The 21,864-nt window shown below is 38.0% G+C and overlaps 1 protein-coding gene across 1 annotated transcript in view; it reads right to left on the bottom strand.

Annotated features, from left to right (window-relative positions):
• LOC150079543 (heat shock protein 60A-like) overlaps positions 1 to 21,864 on the bottom strand; it is a 141,202-nt gene that overhangs the window by 49,889 nt on the left and 69,449 nt on the right. Inside the window, exon 7 of the mRNA XM_090383571.1 lies at positions 11,810 to 11,978. Coding sequence (XP_090239697.1) covers positions 11,810 to 11,978 — 169 coding nt within the window. The remainder of the gene's footprint in view (positions 1 to 11,809; positions 11,979 to 21,864) is intronic.

Genomic DNA, 21,864 nt, shown 5'->3' with positions numbered 1-21,864 from the left:
GCTACCTCTACTCTGCCAGATAGTGACTGGAGGGAGTCCGAGTAGTGTGTATGCGGGGAGCATTGTCGAGGCCCTGTTATGTCAAGGATCTGGGTATATTCTTACCACGTGTACGCCATATCCAAAAATTTCATTACTTCATACAGCATGTCCCACCCACTTTGTTACTATTGAATACACCATGAATTGTCAAACTAATAGAGCAAGCTTATCTGCGAAAAGATAAGGTTGATTCAAGTACTGCTCATCTGAGATGCCCAAATTATTCGCTGTATGATTCCTTTCGCCTCAAAGGTGGTACTTGTGCATATGTCCGTTCTGATATTCCCTGTCAGAGACTTGGCAATTTGGAATCTCCTCTCTTTGATCTTCTCTGGCTTAAAATCTCTCTACCTCATTGTGTCAAATTCATCTGTTGTGTCTACCGTTCTCCCAACTCCACTAATTACTTGGAGCTCTTTGACTTCCTCTCTTTGCAACTTGACTTTCTCCAGTCCAACTTTCCTAACAGTGAGGTAATTTTAATGTTTACAACTCCAGCTGGCTTCCGTTTTCTAGTCACACCGACCCAGCAGGTCAAGATGCTGAGGCTTTTGCAATTACTAATAACCTAGCACAGATTGTTCATTTAATACGCTTGATTTTTTTTCTCACAAACAACCCTTCTAAGTATACGGTCGAAGTGAGAGGTCCTTTAGGCACTTCAGATCATAACTTGGTGATTGTCTCTTCTCCAATGGAACCTTTATCTCATGGCTATTCCCAACTTTGTGTTGTTTGGCATTACAAGAATGCAAAACGGGATGACCTGCGAGACTTTTCTTCTTTTCCTTGGTCGGATTACTGTTTCAAAACTTCTGATGTCAACGTTTGCTCAGATCGTGCCAGTGAAATTATTCTTGCAGGAATGGAATCCTTTATCCCACACTCCACTTTAAAATCTCGTCCCTTAACTAAACCTTGGTTTTCCAATAAATGTTCTAAGGCTGTTCAAGAGAAGAATGTTGTATATCGTAATTGGCTTGCTTCTAATTCTTTACTTTCATTTTCTGCCTACACCAAAGTTCGCAACAATTGTAAAGCAGTTATTAATCAGTCCAAACTAGAGTTTGAACAGGCTAAGAGTAGTAAACTTGCTTCTTGCCCTAATGGTAGCCGAGCATTCTGGTCTCTTGCCAAAGCTATTGGCTGCAACTTTTGCCCATCTCTGCTCCCACCTCTGTCCAAACCAGATGGTTCTGTTGTCACTTCAGCCAAGGATAAAGCTGACCTGCTAGCATCCCATTTTTCTTCCAGCTCATGTATTAATGATCTTGGTAAAACACCTCCCACCATTCCCAACATGCTCCATTCAATGCCTCCTGTGGTCTTCCGTCAAAAGGATATTAGAAGGATTTTGATGAATCTCGATGCTAAGAAAGCTCCAGGTCCTGATGGTATTTCTCCTCTTGTTCTCAAAACCTGTGCTCCTGAACTTAATCCTATTCTTTGCCGCCTTTTTTCATTTTCTTATTCCAAAGGTGTTTTTCCTTCTGCTTGGAAATTTGCTCATATCCAGCCAGTTCCTGAAAAGGGTGACAAATCCCTCCCATCCAATTATCATCCCATTGCAATTACATCAACTCTTTCTAAAGTAATGGAGAAATCAATTAACCGTCAACTCTTAAACTAACTAGAAACCTTCCGTCTGATCAACGATCACCAGTATGGATTCCGTCAGTGTCGATCCACTGGTGATATTCTGGCTTATGTTACCCATTTATGGACTAATTCAATGGCAAGGTTCGGTGAAACACAAGTAGTTGCTCTTGACATCTCAAAGGCTTTTGATCGTGTTTGGCATAAAGGTCTTCTAAACAAGCTTCCATCTTATGGTTTGCCAACTGTTTTTAGTAATTGGTTATCCAGTTTTCTCTCTGATCACTCACTGAGGGTGATGGTAGATGGCTCTCTGTTTTCTAACTTCTCCACTAATGCCAGTGTCCCCCTAGGTTCAGTTCTTTCCCCCCACTCTTTTCCTTTTGTATATCAATGACCTTCTTCCATTGACTGGAAATCCTATCCATAGTGTTGCCGATGATAGCACATAGCATTCAACTTTCCATTTTGAGAAACCTTGTCCTACTCAATCAGCTTCAACTTCTCGAAAATCTGCTACCAATTCCTTAAATGCCGATCTTCAGGTAATTCTCCAGTGGGGCAAAGACAACTTAGTTGATTTCAACCCTTCTAAAACTCAGTCTTGTCTTATATCTCGCAAAAAAGGATTCTTCTGCTCCTATGCTTATCTTTATTGACACTCCAATCTCTAGGCAAAATGATATATCTCTTTTGGAGATTATCCTGACTTCTAATCTCTCTTGGCACAAGCACATTACAAATATTGCTTCCTCTGCATCTAAAAAAACTTGGTTTTCTCTTTCGCTCCCGGCATTACTTTTCTTCCAAACAGCTACTCACTCTGTATAAATCGCAAATCCGCCCTGCCATGGAATATTGTTCCCACATCTGGGGTGGTGCCCCCAAAACCTCTCTCAGGCTTCTTGATTCCACTCAGAAGAGGGCAGTTAGGTTAATTAATGATTCATCTCTAACAGAGTCTCTCCACTCGCTTTCTCATAGACGTACTGTTTTTGCTGCATGCCTCTTCTACAGATACTTCCATGGGCACTGTTCTTCTGAATTGGCTTCTATAATTCCCGCTCTCTCTTTCAAAACAGTCCAAACAACCACCACCAGCCAACATCCATTTACTGTCCAACTTCAAACCCACAGAACCAACTTTTCATCTTCCTCATTTATTCATTCAACTGCCGTTTTCTGGAACAACCTTCCTTCATACGTATTTCCTGAAAATTACAATCTACAGAAGTTCAAGTCCAATGTCAACAAATATCTTCTTTCGTCTTCTCAACCTCCAACCCAAGCACGGTACTAAGTACTATAGGTTCTAATACCTCTTGTGTTTGGGGTTCATATAAAAAAAAATTGCTATAATGGATAAAGAGTACCCAGTTAAGATCGTCAAATAGCATGTTGGCAGAAAAGCTGTAGTATGTCTTTGTTGGTGATGGTCCACGTCTTGTTGAATCTGGTAGGAAGGTCAAACTGCACATCCCGCTCTGGGGGTAGGATATGTTAGCTGGCAGTGGGGAAAGCGAGAGGGTGAAAGACACACACATTTACTTTATTCATAATCCGCATTCTCACTCTACTTGCATTCTATTTTTATACTTTTTTCTTATAGTTCATAAATCTTTTTTCTAGGTCACTCACTCACACTCACTTCTCGCTTTATGAGTTCCTGGGTTTACGACCCCCCCCCCCCAAATATCAAGTATCAACGAAATCAAAAATATGAACATTATTTACAAAATACGTATGTTAAACATTCATAAATATCACATTTCAAACCATGTGTGTAGCTATACAATACAGTGTACCCCGCTTTACGATATTAATTGTTCGAGAGACACCATCATGAAAATATCACAATGTGAACCCAATACCACGACCTCGGAAGTTGAAATTTTCATCATATAACTCTCTAAAAGGTCGCTTCTATAGTGTAAATTGTATTAGTTACATATTCAAACCGTTAAAATGTACTACACTTTCATCGTTACCCTATGTTCTGTTATAAGAACCAATTTTGAACGCCTTTGTGATATTTTTCTAAAGCACATTTCTGGAGGTCACGACCACGAAACAATAAAAACAATTTGCACTTTCCCGTTTATTGGGCTTTTCTGTTACTGCAAGCAATTATTACAAAATGCAATAATAACCGGATATTATTGCATTTTCAAAAATACCAATAGCTGGAATTGTGTGGTTTTTTACGTTATGGTGAAATGCATTTCCCCTAACTGAAATCTTCAATCGTAGGAAAAAGAAATAAATTCAGAATCTTCTCTTCATTCCATTTGCTTCGTAAACTTGTTACTTCACACAAATCGTGTTAGTTGCATTTTGTGCATTCTGTTAAAACTGCTTATGTGTGCTATTGAAATTTATAATGAAAAGAGAAGATCTTGGAAACAAATGCCTCTTGAAGCATTTCTGAAAACCACCCCTTGTGCAACAAACCAACGAGTTCCAAGCCAATAATGAGTGATGAATGAGTGTGCACTTAGTCAATGATGATGAAGAATAAATATTCTTTAACATTTGTAAATCATAAATAATTTCTTTATTATTATAATTTGCTTGATTTTACAGGCTACATTTTAATTTCTTTGGATAAATCAATCATTGTTTAAACAAACTAATTTCATTGTTGAGAACCTAACCTATTTTTAACATTGCGTCTATGGAAATAAATCCCTGCCATGTGCTAGGAACGAATTAATTTAAAGTCAGGAACTACCTGTGTGTGCGTATATATATATATATATATATATATATTTATTTCCCACCCTAACTCACTCTCATTCATCTCTTTCTCACACAGCTTAATAGCTTATTTAGCTTAATAATTAAGCTAAATAAGAAAGAATATAAAAGATTAAAAGTATGTTTAGTGCGTAACTCTTGCTTTCTACACTGCACTCTCTGGGCACCTCAACTTACTGTTATTCTTCAGTTGTGGTGCAGGCCAGGGGAGAATGCAGTGATAGTGTTATTAGTACATATAAAGTAGGGCAAGTTATTAACTTCGTATTCTTTCAGCCAATTACATTTGCTCTTCCACTCACTCACTCTTTCTCTCGTGCTGGGTGCATCTTTCTTTCACCAAAACTGACATTTATTCCCTTTTACCATAATTCCCAATTCATTCTTTTATCCAGTGACCAGCATTCTCATTCTTCTTTCATTCTACATTGCAACCCCTTGCTACCAGCTTACCGATACTTTTCAGCTAATCTGCTTCCCTGGCTGACCCCCCCCACCATCATCTGGGTGTGGTGGGAGACGTGGGCAATTTTAACTATTGATTATTGTTTAATTGCTGGGGGGCTGAATTGCCATCCTTTGGATAGTTCTGCACATTTCGAATACTTTCTGTGTGAAGGTTGCAAAGGCTTTATAATTTTCCTCTTCTATAATGAATAGATGTTCTTCTCCTCCTGGAAGGGGACAATCTGTGTATTAGCTGAGTTCTGGGGATGTCAAATTATACATTCATATAGAACATGTGCCCAGTCTTCACTCTCGCCACAGGTGCAATTTGGGTCATCAGTCAGCCCCAAGGAGGTCAGTTTTGCCTTTAGGGAGCCATGACCCGTCAATATGAATGTTGTAAAAAGTCCAGGGGCATACCACTTAGGTGGCTTTGGGCTGACCATTGTCACCCATGACAGTAACCTTTTGGTAACTAGACCTCTGGTTTCCTGCTCCCATTTTGTTTGCCATAGCTCATGGAGCTTTGTGGCTATTCTTTTTCTTTCAGCATTGACGGTGTTGGCTGTATCAAAGGTTATTCCCAGAAATTCCGTGGGTATGCCCTTTTTGAGTCTATAGTACAAGCTCCTTTTGGCTACTTCCAGGTAAAGTGGGAGAGCTCCGGCCAGCAACTGTAGCACAGGTGTGTTCACCGTGTGACATGCTCTGGTAATGGCGAGAAGTATGTCCTTTGTATTGATTCTAATTAATTCCTGTTTCTGAATGGGTGAACCATGCACTAGCTCCATAGGTGATAACAGGTAGGAACATCGCAAGGTATATGATTGCCAGGGTCTTTCTTTTGAGCCCCCAGTCTGATCGACTCATCCTGCCAATCATACCTGCACAATCTCACTTTCTTCGCCAAGTAGGTCAAAATGGGAATAAAAAGTTAATTTTGAATTGATATTTTAAGTTGTGTTAATTGTAATTTGTGGACATCTTATATCTAAGTTGTCTTTTAGAAGTATTTGTTTGGTTTTTTCAGGCGATATTTCGAGCATGTGCATTTGTGCCCACTCCTCACAGCTGCAAGAAGGCAGCATTTGATCTTTGCTCTAAAACCAGTTGCGTGTTACCTTTTACAAGGAAAATTATGTCATCTGCAAAGGCCAGACTTTCCACAGGGCCTAGATCCAAGGCCAAAAATTCGTCTAGAACAGAAACAAAAATGTACCAGAATAAAGGGCCAAGGATTGAACTCTGCAGGCAGCCTTTATTCACAGGGAGTGTCAATTCCTGGAATCTTGTGCACACTGAGACACTTCTGTCTGTAAGGCAGCAGTTTATTACCCTATATTGGTTTTGTGGGGCATTTGCCTGGTGGATCTTCTAAGGACACTAGGCCACCAAAGCGAGTCAAATGCCCCAGCAAAGTCAATAGAGACTGCCAGCATATATTTCTCCTCTGAGTTTTTAACTTGTCAGTGGGTGGTGCATGGCATCCTCCGTAGAGTTGCCCTGCTTAAAACCATACTGATTGTTGCTATGTAAACCTGCTTCTGTGTAGTATTGAGCTAATCTGCTATATTAGTCTTTTGTATATTTTTCCTAGCACAGGGATTGGTCTATATGATTTGGGATCAGTAAGTGGTTTCTCAGGGTTTTTGAGAATTAATCTTAATACAGCTTATTTCCATATTTTTAGGAATATACCTTCTGTCGTACAGTTATTATATAGTGCTATTAATTTGTCTGGTGCTATTGTTTTTTGATAACCTCAACCTCTAAGAGGTCAAAACCTGGGCATTTGTTTTTGGTTTTAGACATGCTATTTCTAAGTCTTGTGTAGTAAACAGATGTTCAATATTGGCATTGTCATATTCAGTGTTTTTTATAATGTCCAGGTGGGTGGGGGAATGAGCCCCAGTTTTGGTCAGAATAATACAATACTGTCTAGGATGTTATTTACAGAGTCCACCCAACACAGGGTTGGGGTTCCATCTGGTTTGACAGTAGTTTCTAAGACATCTCTTGGCAGCTTGTTGGTCACTATTTTGTAGACAACTCCCCAAGGGTTATTGTGTCCAGTGGTTCCTACCAAGTGCCTCCAGGATTCCTTTTTCTTGTCCCTTATGAGGGCTGTATACTGATTCCTGAGAGTTCTATAAGAATCTCTCAGTGCATCCACCTCATTTTGTGGCCAAGATGTTCTGGCTTTGAAAATTTCTCGTCTGGTGCACCCTTCTCCCAAGTAAAGTCAGTTCAGGGCCCCACCAGGGGACTGCCTGCTTCCTCAGTTTTTTTTCCGTGGGATAGACAGATCTGCTGTTTTTGTCTGTTTAGTTTGAAGGCGATGGGCTCTATGATCTGACGTGGTCCAGACCGGCTGAACACATCAGTTTGTAATTTTATAAGGTACTGAACTGGTGGCAAGAGTAACACCAATGTCAAAGTTACGAATTCAAATCATTAAACACACTACACTTTCATCGCTATCATATGTTCTGTTATAAGAACCAATTTTGAATGGCTTTGTGATATTTTTCTAAAACACATTCTAGAAGTCACGACCTTAAACCAATAAAAACAATTTGCACTTTCCAGTTTATTGGGCTTTTCTGTTAGTGCAAGCAATTATAAACGGGTAGTAAACACGATGTTATTGCATTTGTGAAAATACAGACAGCTGGAATTGTGTGGGTTTTTATGTTATTATGGTGAAATGTGTTTGCCCTTTACTGAAATCTTCACTCGTATAAAAAACAAATAAATTTTCAGAATTTTCTCATTCCTTTTGCTTCGTAAACTTGTTACTCCGCACAAATCGTGTTAGTTGCATTTTGTGCGTTCTGTTAAAAAATGCTTATGTATGCTATTGAAATTTATAATGAAAAGAGAAGATTTTCTTGGAAACAAATGCCTCTTGAAGCATTTCTGAAGACTACTCCTTGTGCAACAAACCAACAAGTGCCGAGCCAATAACGACTGTGCATTTAGTCGATGATGAAGAATAAACATTCTTTAACATTTGTAAGTCATAAATAATTTCTCTATTATTATAATTTGCTTGATTTTACAAGCTACGTTTTCACTTCTTTGGATAAATCAATCATTGTTTAAACATAAACTAATTAGCTAACTAATTTCATTGTTGAGAACATAACTCCTATTTTCAACCTTATGTCTATGGGAAATATATTCCCGCTTTACGAGCACATGCTAGGAACGAATTAACTCGTAAAGTTGAGAACTACCTGTACATATTTAATCTAAGCCGAAATTCACATTTCCCCCCACAAATAAGATGTATCCAGCTATTTTTTATCAACAAATTTATCCCAATTTTTGAAAAATTTTGAGGTGTTGCAATAGTACCGCTAACGCTGTAACAATCTTACTGCACATAAATGCATTCAAAAAACCAACAATAGCTAAAAATAACTAATAACTAACCAGCTTACCTGAGTAATACTAGTTGTTTTCATCTGCACACAACAGGAAGAATCCAAGTTCTTTGGTTTTTGAAGCTGGAAAATCCAAGAAATCCCCCGTGCTGTCGTTGGTTACTGTCTGCCGTTTACATCAAGTGGAGCTTCTTGCTGATGTGTCCGTTCACCTCCACAACTGCAGCGCCATCCACATATTCGAGGTAGAGATGAACCTATTCCTTGGCCACCGAGATAACCTGACAATACGCTCCCAATTTTTTTGTGAGACGAGAAAGGCAAATTGTAAACCACAAAAGTATGTCTACACTGTTCAGCTGAAAGGGCACATTACAAGAGAAGTGGCTGTACACAGAAAAGGGAACCAGCAGAAGAATTCTTCTGCTGGTTCCCTTTTCTGTGTTTAATTGCATCAAGTGTAAAAAAGTGATTAATAAATTTTCTTCTATTCTCCTTTTATGCCCTACAATTGTTTTATATAAAATATGATAACATTCTCCATTTTATTCACTTCCCACTTTTGGGGAGAAAGCTCCTTCCACCATTTTTCATCAGTTTTTAAACTGCTGCAGTTATGCCTAACCTGAATTTAGCTGCATTGCTAAATTTGCTGCTCAAAAATGGGCAAAATTTAAATGCATTCTAGTACAAGAGAGAGAGATTTCGCCCAAAGTTCCATTAATTTGGCACATCCCCATCACAAAATACTAGGCAAAAGCATCTGTAAAATACCTTTGCTGATTAAGTGGACATTGTGGTAAAACAGTGAAAATTCATGTTGGCTTGCAGTTCAACTGAAATGGGGCCAAGTCACAGAACACAGCATCAAAATTACTTATGTTGATGTTTATAATGACTGCACTCTAAAACCACAGTATTCTGTGATTTTTTGAAGTTATTTTATTTTGAACCCATGATTATGCAGTTAATATCAAATTAATGGTGTAGGTATAAGTGTATGGGGTCTTTGGCACAATTTTTTTGAAATTGCAATTATTTGCAAAAGATGCACCTAAATCAGAAACAATTTTCTAGTTATAAGTTTGGTTTGAATATTATACTTTTACAGAGTCCCAAATAATTTTTTTAAAAATTATTCTCAGCCATATAATAATTTTTTAAAAAATTATTATATGGCTGAAAACTGAAGGTGTTCAAAGATTTTTTTAAGGCTTAAGCACTTAAGCCTATAAAAATCTGGACAGGCACTTGGAGGGAATGGTGTGGTGTTTTTTTTTTTTTTTGGCTGATGCTGCATAAGCTCATACACTTGCTTTCTTGCATCACATGCCACTACTACTACTACTACTACTTCACGACCTCGAAAGTTGAAGTCTTTGCTATATAACCCTCTAAAAGGTCATTTTTATAGTGTAAATTGTATTAGTTACCAATTCAAATCATGTAAATGCACTACACTTTCATCGTTATCGTATGTTCTGTTATAAGAACCAATTTTTAACGGCTTCTTGATATTTTCTAAAGCACATTTCTGGAGGTCATGACCATAAACAATAAAAACAACTTGCACTTTATCCAGTTTACTGGCTTTTCTGTACTGCAATCAATTATAAATAGGCGGTAAACTCAATGGTATTGCATTTGCAAAAATACCAATAGCTGGTTCGTGTGGTTTTTTTACGTTATGGTGAAATGCGTTTCCCCTTACTGACATCTTCAATTACATTAAAAAAAAAAAAAAAAAAAAAATTCAGAATCTTCTCTTCATTCCTTTTTTTTTAAAGCTTCGTAAACGTGTTACTCCGTGCAAACCGTGTTAGTTGCAATTTGTGCGTGCCGTTAAAAAAATGCTTATTGAAATTTATAAAGAAAAGAAAAGATTACCCTGGAAACAAATACCTCTTGAAGTATTTCTGAAGAAGACTAATTTCTATTTTGCTTGATTTTACAGGCTATGTTTTCATTTCTTTGGATAAATCAATCATTGTTTAAACAAACTAATTTCATTGTTGAGAACCTAACTCCTATTTTTAATATCATGTCTATGGGAAATAAATTCACACTTTATGAGCACATGCTAGGAACGAATTAACTTGTAAAGTCGGGAACTACCTGTATATGGTATGTCCTTATTAATTTAATGTCGGATGGGCCGCAATGCAAATCATTATACAGTATATGGCACCTTCAAACTTGATTTCTATTTACTGCTTTAAGACCTGCATGCAAAATCATGGAGAATTCATGTAACTAACTTACATTATGGGTGCATGCAATTCTCCAACCCAGGTATTCTTTGTACAGAATTCACATTGAGGCACGCAAAATCCTTCTAATTTCTTGTAATAATAAAAATTGCAGAGTTTCATTTTTGCTACCATAATAGTCTTTTGTGTGTAAATTAAGTCTACACACAGAAGGAACTAACTATCAAACTGCTTCAAGAGTTTTTCTCTCGTTTTCAGTAGTACTCTGCCAAGCCAAGCTAAAAGATGAAAAATATATCAAGGTAAAATTTTGCAACTACAATCAAACATTTTTTAGCTGTACTCCAGGCATTTTTCTGTCTACTACCCACAGCTGTTCTAAAGCGATGTCAACTGATCCCAGACTTGCACAGTAACAGCAATTCACATTTAATTAATGAACTTTAATTTACTTTATTTAGTAAGAGATAATGCAAAATAGAAGAGGAAATGTCACATTTTTGCTTGTATTACAAGTGTTAATCAGTAAATAATATATAAAAATAGATCATCTCGCTCTCTCAGAGATTCAATAATTATACAAAAAACAAAACAGCAATTTTTACATATAGCTTGTATGCACTGGACCATTCATCAGCAGAAAAAGCAAAACTTAGCAAACATGTTAGCATGTGGGAAAAATTACTGAATTTATTCAGAGCATAATTAACTGTATATTCACAAATGTCTATTTTAAATGAGAATTACAAAAATTCTGCATGTTAATAAAGAGAGATGAAAAAATTTCTCTTCATTAATCAATACCAGGATGTTCTGAACATGTATATTTCAAACCTGTTTAAATTGCAATGGATGTATTTTGGCCCCTTTGATTTCAAACCAATGAGGTTTTGCTGTATAATTTTATATTCTCTGCATAAAGTGATTTTTACTCTCTCAGGAAAGTCAGTGTAAGCCAGATCATTTATATATGTAAATGTTGAATAGCAACAGACCCAACGATGAACCCCAAGGTATACCCATAGGAATGTGGTCTATCTTGAAATTCTACCTGAATACACCACATTATGTGGCCTATCAACAGTATAATCAGTTCAACAGGTTATGGTCAATAGAATCAAATCACCTGGGCAGATTATTTCATGCTTTACAAAATGTCAGAACCACTTTTCAATTTCTTTGGTTTACATAAAGCTGTCTATGTAACTACTGGTCTTTTTAAAGCAACCTATAGAAATCAGAGAAACTTTAAAAACCAGTTTTGCATCTTGTGGTTGTCAGAACTGTAATGGATGATTTAAGAATTACTGAATTCACTGCCCAATAAGAGATTTTAATAACAATAATAAAACAATTTCCTGCACTAACCTGTTCAGAACTAGAGTACTGAGAGCTTCGCCATCTATATCTTCTGCTATAATTACAAGTGGTTTTCGCTGTGAATTAGCAAGTTCCAGAGCAGGAATAATGGACTGAATACTAGAAATTTTGTTTTCATTAACCAAGACCAAAGCATCCTGATATTCTACTTTAGCACCTAAATTAATGAGAAATACACAAAAAAGCATTAATTTCAAGAACAGAATTATTAAAATATTAATATTTATGAAATTTAATGATTACTGCCAGAACAGACACCAATATCCTCTCTGTAACTTCAATGTACACATATTTTTGCATCACTGCCACCATGCAATCTTTAACCTGGCAATGGGACTGCACTGACTAACAAGTCCTGCAGGAAAACATTTAATCCAGGTGACTCAATGGTTGGAGATTAACAGCTGTTACTTTTTTGTACTTTCTTAATGGTGTCTTTGGTCTTGTATGTGCTGCTTTTTCTTCTCTCTTTTGTCCATTGTATAGTTCTGTTTACTTTATGAAAGCTGAGGGGAGCTGCAAAACTAAATAATATTGTTCATGTGATAAAACACTGCTTTTCACTGCAACAGCATATTCTCCACTATCAAAACCTTCTCAAAGTTAATCACTCACCAACACAACCAGAAATTAAGAGAAATTCCAGTAGAGTTTGCAGCCACAAACAGTAAATCTGCTAATCACAGTGTGTTGCATTTAAAGGTGTCAACAACAGCATTCTACATTATCAAAAAAGCTCCAACATGTAGCACATGCATCATAGCAATAAAACTGATGCCACAACAGCAGAGAGGAGGCCAAAGATTATTTTACAATTCTATGAAGGAGGGAAAGCCTAATAACAGTTAAGAGTTGTGTGTCATATATGACATCAGCCAAAATACTAAATGTTGGTCCATGGTGATCCCCCACCCCAAATGAATTTAAGCAGGCATTCCTTGGTACATGCAGGAGGCAATATGCAAAGAGTGCTATTCATAAGAAAAATAAAAATGACATACTGCCATTATTTTTGCATTTCAGTCACATAAAATTTGTGTAGTGAATATAAAAAAAAAAAAAAAGAAATAAAAGAAAAAAAAAAAGGGACAAATCCTTGTTACTATTTCTTGATTACAATATTAGGTAAAAGTAACAGACATCTACTTCTGCTGGCAGGAGGTATCTCAAATATCGAGGGATGATATCTGGTCAGCGAGTAGTTTAGCTCTAAAAACTAGCCTCTCTCCATGATCAAGGACTTCATTCTTCTGATCCCTAATGCTTGTGTCATGTTAATCACTGTAGCAACAGGAGGAAGATAACAATTGGCACTGGCCCATTTCAACAGCCAGTATTTGGGGGTGTACAGTGTGCTCAAGGTTGTTAGGTGACTGGGTACCGTATTTCTGTTCCACAAAGAACAAACTGGAAACGAAGGATCTCTTAAGGATGGTGGGATCTCAAACGTAGCAATTGCTGCTTTGAGATCCATCTGAGACAGGCAACTCTCGGTTTACGAACAAGTTCCATTCAAAGACGTTCATTATGTGTATCTTGCATTCCTGAGCTTCTACGATACATATCGTATACATTACAAGCCAATTTAAAGCATTAAATGCCATGTACTAATCATCAAATGGTCTATACAATGTTTTATTTTAATGTATGTATACATTATATGGTTTATCGTACACGATACAGAACTTAAAATAAAAAAAAAAATAAAAAAAATATTGAACTTGCTAATTTTAATTAAAAACCGAGTTACAAAATAGAAATAAAAAAAATTAGTACTAACATAATATATGTACTGCACATACATATGTATTCAACTTTTACTCGATATCTTCATCAGAGTTCAACATTCTATGCAGCGTGGCATGCAAACCAACGTTTTTTTACTGGCTAGATTAGTTTTATTAACCAAACCAATTCGGTATAATTATCATATAATAATTTTCTGATAATTATTGTAATGAATACATTTTTTAGAAGTTTATTTATTTATTTAAATCTTACAATTATGTTCACTACATGTTTGGCATTGCGTTTTATAAGGAACTCTATCTATTGGAAACTAAGAAATTTTGAATGGATTGTGATGTTTGTTACAGCAAATGTTTGCAAACAGAGTTGCCGGTACTGATTTTACCAGTATGGCTATTGAATGGCATCGTATGGTCAAATAGAGCTTCCAGATTGGTGCAGGAGAACACATCTGGTGCTACAACTCCTCTGAACCAAACATTGTCTTGTCAGCACAGGTTAAGGAATACAAGGTGATTCTAAATTATTGTCAGGGTTTCCATGGCCTATAATTTTCAAACCGGAAATGGCAAAATAAAACTGCTTACGGAATATGAAAATGTACCTCAAAGTTTTATTTGGCAATGCCGTACTCGCCACATTGATGTCTGGGGGATATTGATGGCATTACTTCAAAATGGTGACTGTTCAAGAGAAGGCAATGTCCGTACTTTGGTTTTTCGAAACAGTCCGTTATCACAATGCAACGTCATTACAGAACTCAGTATGGAAAAGATCCACCTTCAGATAATGCTATCCGACATTGGTTGAAGCAATTTCAAGAGACTGGCAGTGTTCTGTACAGAAAAAGAGCGGGAAGACCGGGCACTTTGCAGAAAGATGATTGAATCCACGAAGCGCTTTCTCGAAGCCCATAAAAATCAACTAGACAAGCTTCCTTGCAGTTAGGTATACCACAAAACTGTTTGGAGGGTTATTCATAACCGCCTTCACCTCCATGTCTACAAATTGCAGATTGTGTAGGCTTTAAAGCCAAACAATAAACACAGCCGTTTCCAAGGCATTTTGTCAAATGTCGAAGCGATGAAAATTACCTTCAGGGATGGAGATTTAGTGATGAAGCAACATTTTACATATCAGGGAGGTTAAATCGTCATAACTGCAGAATATGGGGATCAGAAAACTCTCATGCCATTCAATAAGTTGAAAGAGATAGTCCAAAAGTCATTGTCTGGTGTGCTTTGTTGTGTTTGGAAGTTTTGGGGCACTTTTTCTTTGTGGAAAAAACAGTGACAGCGGTGATCTATCTGGACATGCTACAGCTGTATCTGTTACCCCAGTTGAAAATCATCAGCCAAATGTGTTCAGCAAGATAGCGCACTGCTAAACTGGGCTTTTGTTGTCCGAGAATTTCTTGACATGCTTTTTTCTGGAAGGTGGGTTGGGCGCGGTGGACAGATTCTGTGGCCTCCGCGCTCACCCGATCTTTCTTCCTGTGGGGGATACACGAAGGACATTGTGTACAAGACCCCTGTGATTTCCCTCGATGAACTGAAGCTCAGTGTTGCTGCGATCGACACAGTTACACCACAAATGCTGAAAATTGAACATCACCTGGACATCTTACGTGTAATGAAAGGCATGCATGTTGAAGTTGTTTTAGCTTTCTGCAGTACTGAGTTACACTTTCAATTTCCGCAAGCAGTTTTATTTTGTTGTTTCCGATTTGAAAATTATAGGCCACGGAAACCACAACAATAATTTAAAATCACCCTGTATATTTACCTGTGTGGATTTATTTGAAGGTTAAAGCCTACACAGTACAGCTCAACATCTGAGTTGTGAATTTATTCGTAAGGTTTTACTGTTATCACCTGGATTGACTTGTATCTGTCAGCAGTTTGAGGTAGCCAGCATTACACAGTAGGCTGTACCTGGAGACAACGTAAGGCATGATAATAATGGTGAACAGGGCTCAAAACAAGACACCCCCTGCTGATCCTGATGCAAAACTAGTGTTCTATCCCAGAGCAGAGATTGAAAAAAAAAAAAAAAAGCAGACTGTATCATCTTGGATGTGAAATTGGTCTTTGAGTAGGAGGAGCAGGGCAGAAATCAACACAATGTCAGAGGGTGTACTCATATCCAGGCATGGAGTCATAAGCTCAGCTCTTAAAGTCTAATACTCAAAATGAGTTCGGTGGTCCTTGCCAAGTTAGTGACTGCTAATTTTCAGTATGTCATAGTGGATCTGGGCCAATTTCAGAAAGATCTGGTGGGTTATTGTAAGTAGTAAAGCCTCTTCATGGATTTTTAAGAAACGGGAGGCAATGAAGAGGAATCTAAATTGACCGCGGTAAACTGATTATTTGGAATGTAATGAACTCTACCTGATCCACAGGGGTGGAAATAACAATAAGCAAGGCATTTATTGTATGAGGACAAATGGGCCTGCTGTACTGGGAGCCATGGTAAATGATGATTAAGTGTTAGCTAGTAAAATAATTCAATTACAATCATCATTTAGCATTTATTGTAGATAAGAGAAAAATGAAATCTATATTGTCTTTTATAGCAAGCCAATCTCACTGTTCAAAAAAATTCCTTGAATTTGTTTCCTTTCTTAAAATAGACAAACTTTACTAATTTTGGGTCGAGAAAAATGAATATGACTTTAGAAATTTTTTATTAGCTCTAGTTTTTGAGATACAGTACTTTTGCTATTATCTAAGAATATAGTAATTTCAGTAGTAGAAGTAAAAAGTAATATTAAAACAATCTCATATTTACATTTTCTTGATACAACATAAATCAGTTGTTTTTAATTAAAAAGTAAAAATAAACAAGAACACAAGAAAACTGCACAGGGACCAAAAGTAATTTCCCAATATGTGCCGATTCACGACAGCGGCTTCTTTTTGCGTGTTGCTAGTATTCCACTTCCGGAGCATCTCTTGTTACTGTCCAACAGTAGTCAGCAAGTGTAGAAGCGTTCCACCTACTCGGATATCTTCTTCCTTCCACTGTCTTGGTGGAATCGCTCACTGCGCTCATCACTCACTGCACCAGAGTTGTCAGGGAAGAAGTCCAGATGAGAGTAGAGAAAGTGGATTTTCAGTGATATGTTGCAGCCTAATTGATTACTTTTCTAGAAGGTTGTTCACAGTCTCAACATAGTTTCCAGCTCTTCGGTTTCCCAGGAAGTCATGCACAACACTTTTAAAGGCATCCCAAGCTGCGTTCTCATTAACCCTGGAGGACTCTCTGTTTTCATCCTTCAATAAAAGTTCATGAATTTGCAGACAGAGAAAGATCCCTTCCTTAACCGTAGCATCACTCAACAGTGGAAATTGTCCTCTCAAGTACTTGAAAGCTTCTCCAACAAAGTTCTTCACGAGTCCCAGTTAGATGGGTAAAGGGGACAGAAGAATTTTGCTTCAATCAACCAGAGGATTGTGCTGGATATTTTTTCCCACAGGGTGCAGATTGCAGATTTTCCCTTAGAGGCCAGACTTTTCTCTTATATGGTGTGAGGACCTAGCCCAACTGTCCCAATCACACAGGAAACAGCAGTACTTTGTGTATACCCAGCAATATTGCAATCACCTTTGACACTCCACAGGTCTGCCAATGGTGGTCTTTGTACTCCATTGCTTCCAGAATTAATTTCATATTCTCATGTCTCCTTCATGTGGACAGCATGGCCTAGAGAAATTGAAGGAAGAGCGTTGCCATTGTGGAGCAAAACAGCTTTTAAACTTAGCTTTGACGAATAGCCTCCAGTCCTGTGGGTTGTGCTCCACATTCAAAGCTGTCATCAAACCACTGACATCACAGCAGGCAACAAAGTTGTTTTCACTTTTAAAATATGGAGTCAAAGCATTCTGCCTGCTCCAGTGCACGGAACTTGACATGTGGTTGCAGAAGATTCCACTGTTGGAGCTCTAATCCCAGAAGCAGAGATCTAGGTCTCTAATTAGATCACTTAGTTCACCTTGAGTAATTCTGTGCGACTCACTCGGCAACTCAAGTTCTGGCACAAAATCATGATCCTATGATGGTGAAGGCCCAGGTTGACCATCATTCCTCACACTCCAAAGTGTACTCTTCTGGAGGGCAAGGTACAGTCAGACCATCCCCATGTGCCACTGGTCGGATAGCTGACGGGATGTTGGAGCATTCCACAGTCCACTTCCTTTTTTTTTCGAAATGCCATGCTGAAGAGGAGGCACCATGCAGAAATAAGTCAAATATATGATTTGATGGCTCCCTCCAAATCAATGGGATGGCAAAAGGCATTGAATGTCCTCTTTTATTCAATCATCCATGAGATTTACAGCACTTGTTACAGCAAATATGAGGTGCCCAGGGTTTGCCTTCATCCCCTACCTTACAGCCAAAATAATGGTAGTAGGTTGTCTTCACAAATGGAATCAATTGGCGTTTCTGAGGGGAAAATGTCACATCGCCACACACACAACAAAAATTGTCAACACTGTTAACACATTTACGTGACACCTGGCTTTTTACATAATTCTTGTCTATAAACCTGAAAAAAAAAAAATGAACATCACTCATAACATCAGTTGCAAGGTAAATGATACACAGAAATTAAAAAAAAAAACAAACAAACAAACATGGCGTACTGGTTCCTGTTTCAGTGTTACCAACCTATCTATTCTCTGGACTCTAAAATTCCCTAGTATTCACCAATATCCCCCTAAATCATAAGAGGGGCTATATGGTAGAACTGAAAACTAAGAGTTTTAAATGTTATATTCGTTTTCTCATGCTGAAATTAAGAATTGACTATTTTCAAGTCAGAAACATTTTTGGTGTTGACCAGTGATATTCAAATATTCACCAAATGCTAAGAAAAGATAAATAATGATGCTACCCAAGCAAAACTATTAATCAAGAGAGCGAGAGATGTTGTGGGGGGCTGAAAATTCCAGAATAACCCACAGGACTCCCCCCCCCACCTCCACATCTGTGATATACACTGAATGGACAGAAATCGTGGGATACGTACTTAGTAATGGGTAGGGCCCACCCTTCGCCCAGATAACAGAAGTCACACAGCGAGGCATTGAGCCCACTAGTTCATGTTTGTTTGTTATTTGGTTTTTAGGAGCATTAGCAACAAAGGCCATATAGCTCCGGGGATATGCGGCAGTCATGGGCTCGAACCCCGGTCTAATCAAGAAGCATGTGCTACGCACTGCCACTCCTGCCCACCTGGCTACGGAGGTGCCACTAGTTCATGAAAGCATTCCACAAGTATTTCCATCCATGCTTGATGCACCACTGTCCATAATTCTGTCGCATTCCTGGGTGGAGCATCCAAAGCCCAAAGAACAGACGTTTCTACAGCATTTCAAAGATTCATGTCCGGTGAAAGGGGAAGCCATTCCATGGTGATAAAATCTGCAAAATGTTCTTCGAACCATGTTCTAGTCACTACAGCACTGACCATGCTGATGGTCTGCATGGATGGACACGTAACCTGGACTGTTCAGAAATGAGTCTAGATGTACCAGAGGTCCCAACATGTGCCAGGTGAATAGCTTTGTGCAGTTTCTGTCAGATACACACACATCCTCCAGTCAGCTCAAAATAACTGGAAACGGTACTCATCAGACCAGGACACCACTCTTCGTGGACCAATGTTATTAGTCCACAAAGTCCCTTGTTATTAGTGGAGTTCCCCAGGGTTTGGTATTGGGCCCATTGTTCTTTTGTATATTTATCAATGATATTGGTGAAGGTATATCAAGCTTAATGTCAAAGTTTGCAGATGATACAAAAGTTGGCGGTGTTGTTAATAACAGTAATGACAGTAGGCTGCTGCAACAGGATCTGCAAAAGTTGGATAGATGGGCTGAGAAGTGGCAACTGAAGTCTAACATTGACAAATGCAAAGTACTGCATATGGATAGCAGTAACCCCAGAGAAATGGATCAATTGGATGGTGTTACACTCAGGGTAGGGGAAAATGAAAGAGACCTGGGGGTAATTGTGCAGTGAGATATGAAGTTTTCTGAACAGTGCAGACAGGTTGCCAGAGTAGTCAATGATATACAGGAATTTTGAGAGCAGGAATAATGAGGTGATTATCCCCTTGTATAAGGCAATGGTCAGGTCACACCTTGAGTACAGAAAAGGGCAACAAGACTTGTGAGAACAAAGGGGTGCTCTTACAAAGAAAGGCGTAAGTTTTGCAAATTGCAGCATCTGGAGACCAGGCACCTGCGAGGTGATTTGATTGAGGCGTATAAGGCCTTGAATGGATTGAGGAGGCTCAACGCTGACGGGATTCTTCCTCTTGCTGTGATTATAAAACTGAGGGGGCACAAACTGAAATTGAGAAAGGCAGTTGTTGAATAGATGTGTGGAAGATTAGAGTCAGCGAGTAGTTGAATACTGGAACAAATACTTCCATCCGTCGTTGTGAAAGTTGATAGCTTCAATAAATTCAAGGAAGAAGTGGACAAATTTTTCGAGCAAATGGATGGGTGAAATGGGATGCTTTTTCTTTTTTTTGGTTGATGCTGTATACGCTTGCTTTCTTGCATCATATATGCCTCTACTAATGCCAATGCTAATTTGATTTGATTATCAGCAGTTAATATTCATGGATTAAGAATCTTCAGATAAAGGAACCACTTGGTGACAGTGATCATTTAAAGATGTAACCACCGACATCTTTAAATAATTCCCACTTGCGGGTAAAGGTGACTACAGCGGTCTCAGAAACATTCAAGGAATTAATCAAAGAAGCTACTAGGCTTTTCATACCAATTAAGAAATATTCTTCAAGGTATAGGCCTATCACAGGTATAAGATGTCACATGAACTAGGGCTTACAATACTGAGATTCTGAATACCGGTCATTTTTTCCCCCTGTTATTCAAATCCCAGTATTGAGGCAAAAATACCAGTTTTTCGGTACTAATTTAAAAAATAATTATCCATAATTTATTCACATAAAGGTTATAAAATCGACAACAATAAATCATTAATACTGCTGAATTTGCAAATGAGGGATTGTTATACATAGTACAAATGCAACGGAAACCTGAAAACGTCATGAAACTGTACGACATAAAATTTTACAAATATAAATCTCTTAGTAAGTATAGTGTGTGTGTGTGGAAGCTAATCCCTCCATTACACCGCTACTTGAGGATGCGACACTTTGCATTTTGGGAAAGGGTGTTGATATGGGGCAGTTCAAAGGTATTGTGAACAGGTAAAGATGAAAGCGTTTCGTTGCGTGGGAAAAATATTCTGTTTTTCCCCACCAAAGGAAGAAGAGTGAGTTTAAAGATAACACCGTGATTGGGTCAGGTTTAAATTTCTTTTTTATATGCAAGCTTATGTGCAAACCCCTCTGGGGTTTGCACATAAGCCTGCATATAAAAAAGTAGTACAAGGGGTGATTGTAACTTGCAATTAGTTCAATAAATAAATAAATGAGAAGGAAATAAATAAGGTGCACGCACCAAAAGAGGAGGTTTGTGGTTGTTGTTCGGAGGGGTTGCAGACCTCCAATGGTAGTTCTTGGTTCATTTTGGATCCTGTTCTGAGAGTGTCCAGCTGTATAGTGAAGGGTTCCGCCAGGCATGTTCCCGTGCTAGAAGTTAATCCGGAAGTTGAATAACAAGCCAGTCAGATAGTGCCATGGCTTCTACTACTGCTGTGATAATTTCCTTCAGTATTAAAAGAGAACTGTTCCAAAAACCCGAAATAAGAGAGTACTGGAAGAGCTATATAGCAGAGATGCAGAGTTCAACTAAGAAGAGAGCGAGAAAGATCACTGCAATCCGTAGAAGAAACCTACATAAAGGAATCCTGCCATGAAAGAGAAGGAAGGTAAGTCCTCTGAACTGCGTTGTTTTGGAAACAGTACTTAGATAAAGTGGGAGATTATTTTAGAATAAGACTGAAGTTGAAGAAACACGAGAAACAAGGAAATGTTTAGTATTGAGTTGGTTTATTGGTTGAAGTTGTAAAGAAAATTGATATCGCTAAATTAAGAGAAATTACATGGAATTATTAGTTAGTGACTTATGGATTACTGTTGTGAAGAGAATTGATATTGGTGATTAAGAGAAACATGAGGAAGTGATTAAGATTGAATTAATTTAGTGTTTTTAGCATTAGCATAGGCATATGACGCAAGAAAGCAAGCTTATGCAGCATCAGCCAAAATAAACCCTCCCATTTCATCCCTCCATTCGTTCCATATGCCTATCCAGCTCAGCCTTAAATTTATTTAGGCTATTAGCTTC

Source organism: Mastigoproctus giganteus, chromosome 10 (genome assembly GCF_048544385.1).
Source record: "Mastigoproctus giganteus isolate SK-2022 chromosome 10, ASM4854438v1, whole genome shotgun sequence".
In the NCBI taxonomy this organism is placed as follows: Eukaryota; Metazoa; Arthropoda; class Arachnida; order Uropygi; family Thelyphonidae; genus Mastigoproctus; species Mastigoproctus giganteus.
The sequence above is the reverse complement of the archived record's forward strand: the minus strand, read 5'-3'. Positions and strand labels throughout refer to the sequence as shown.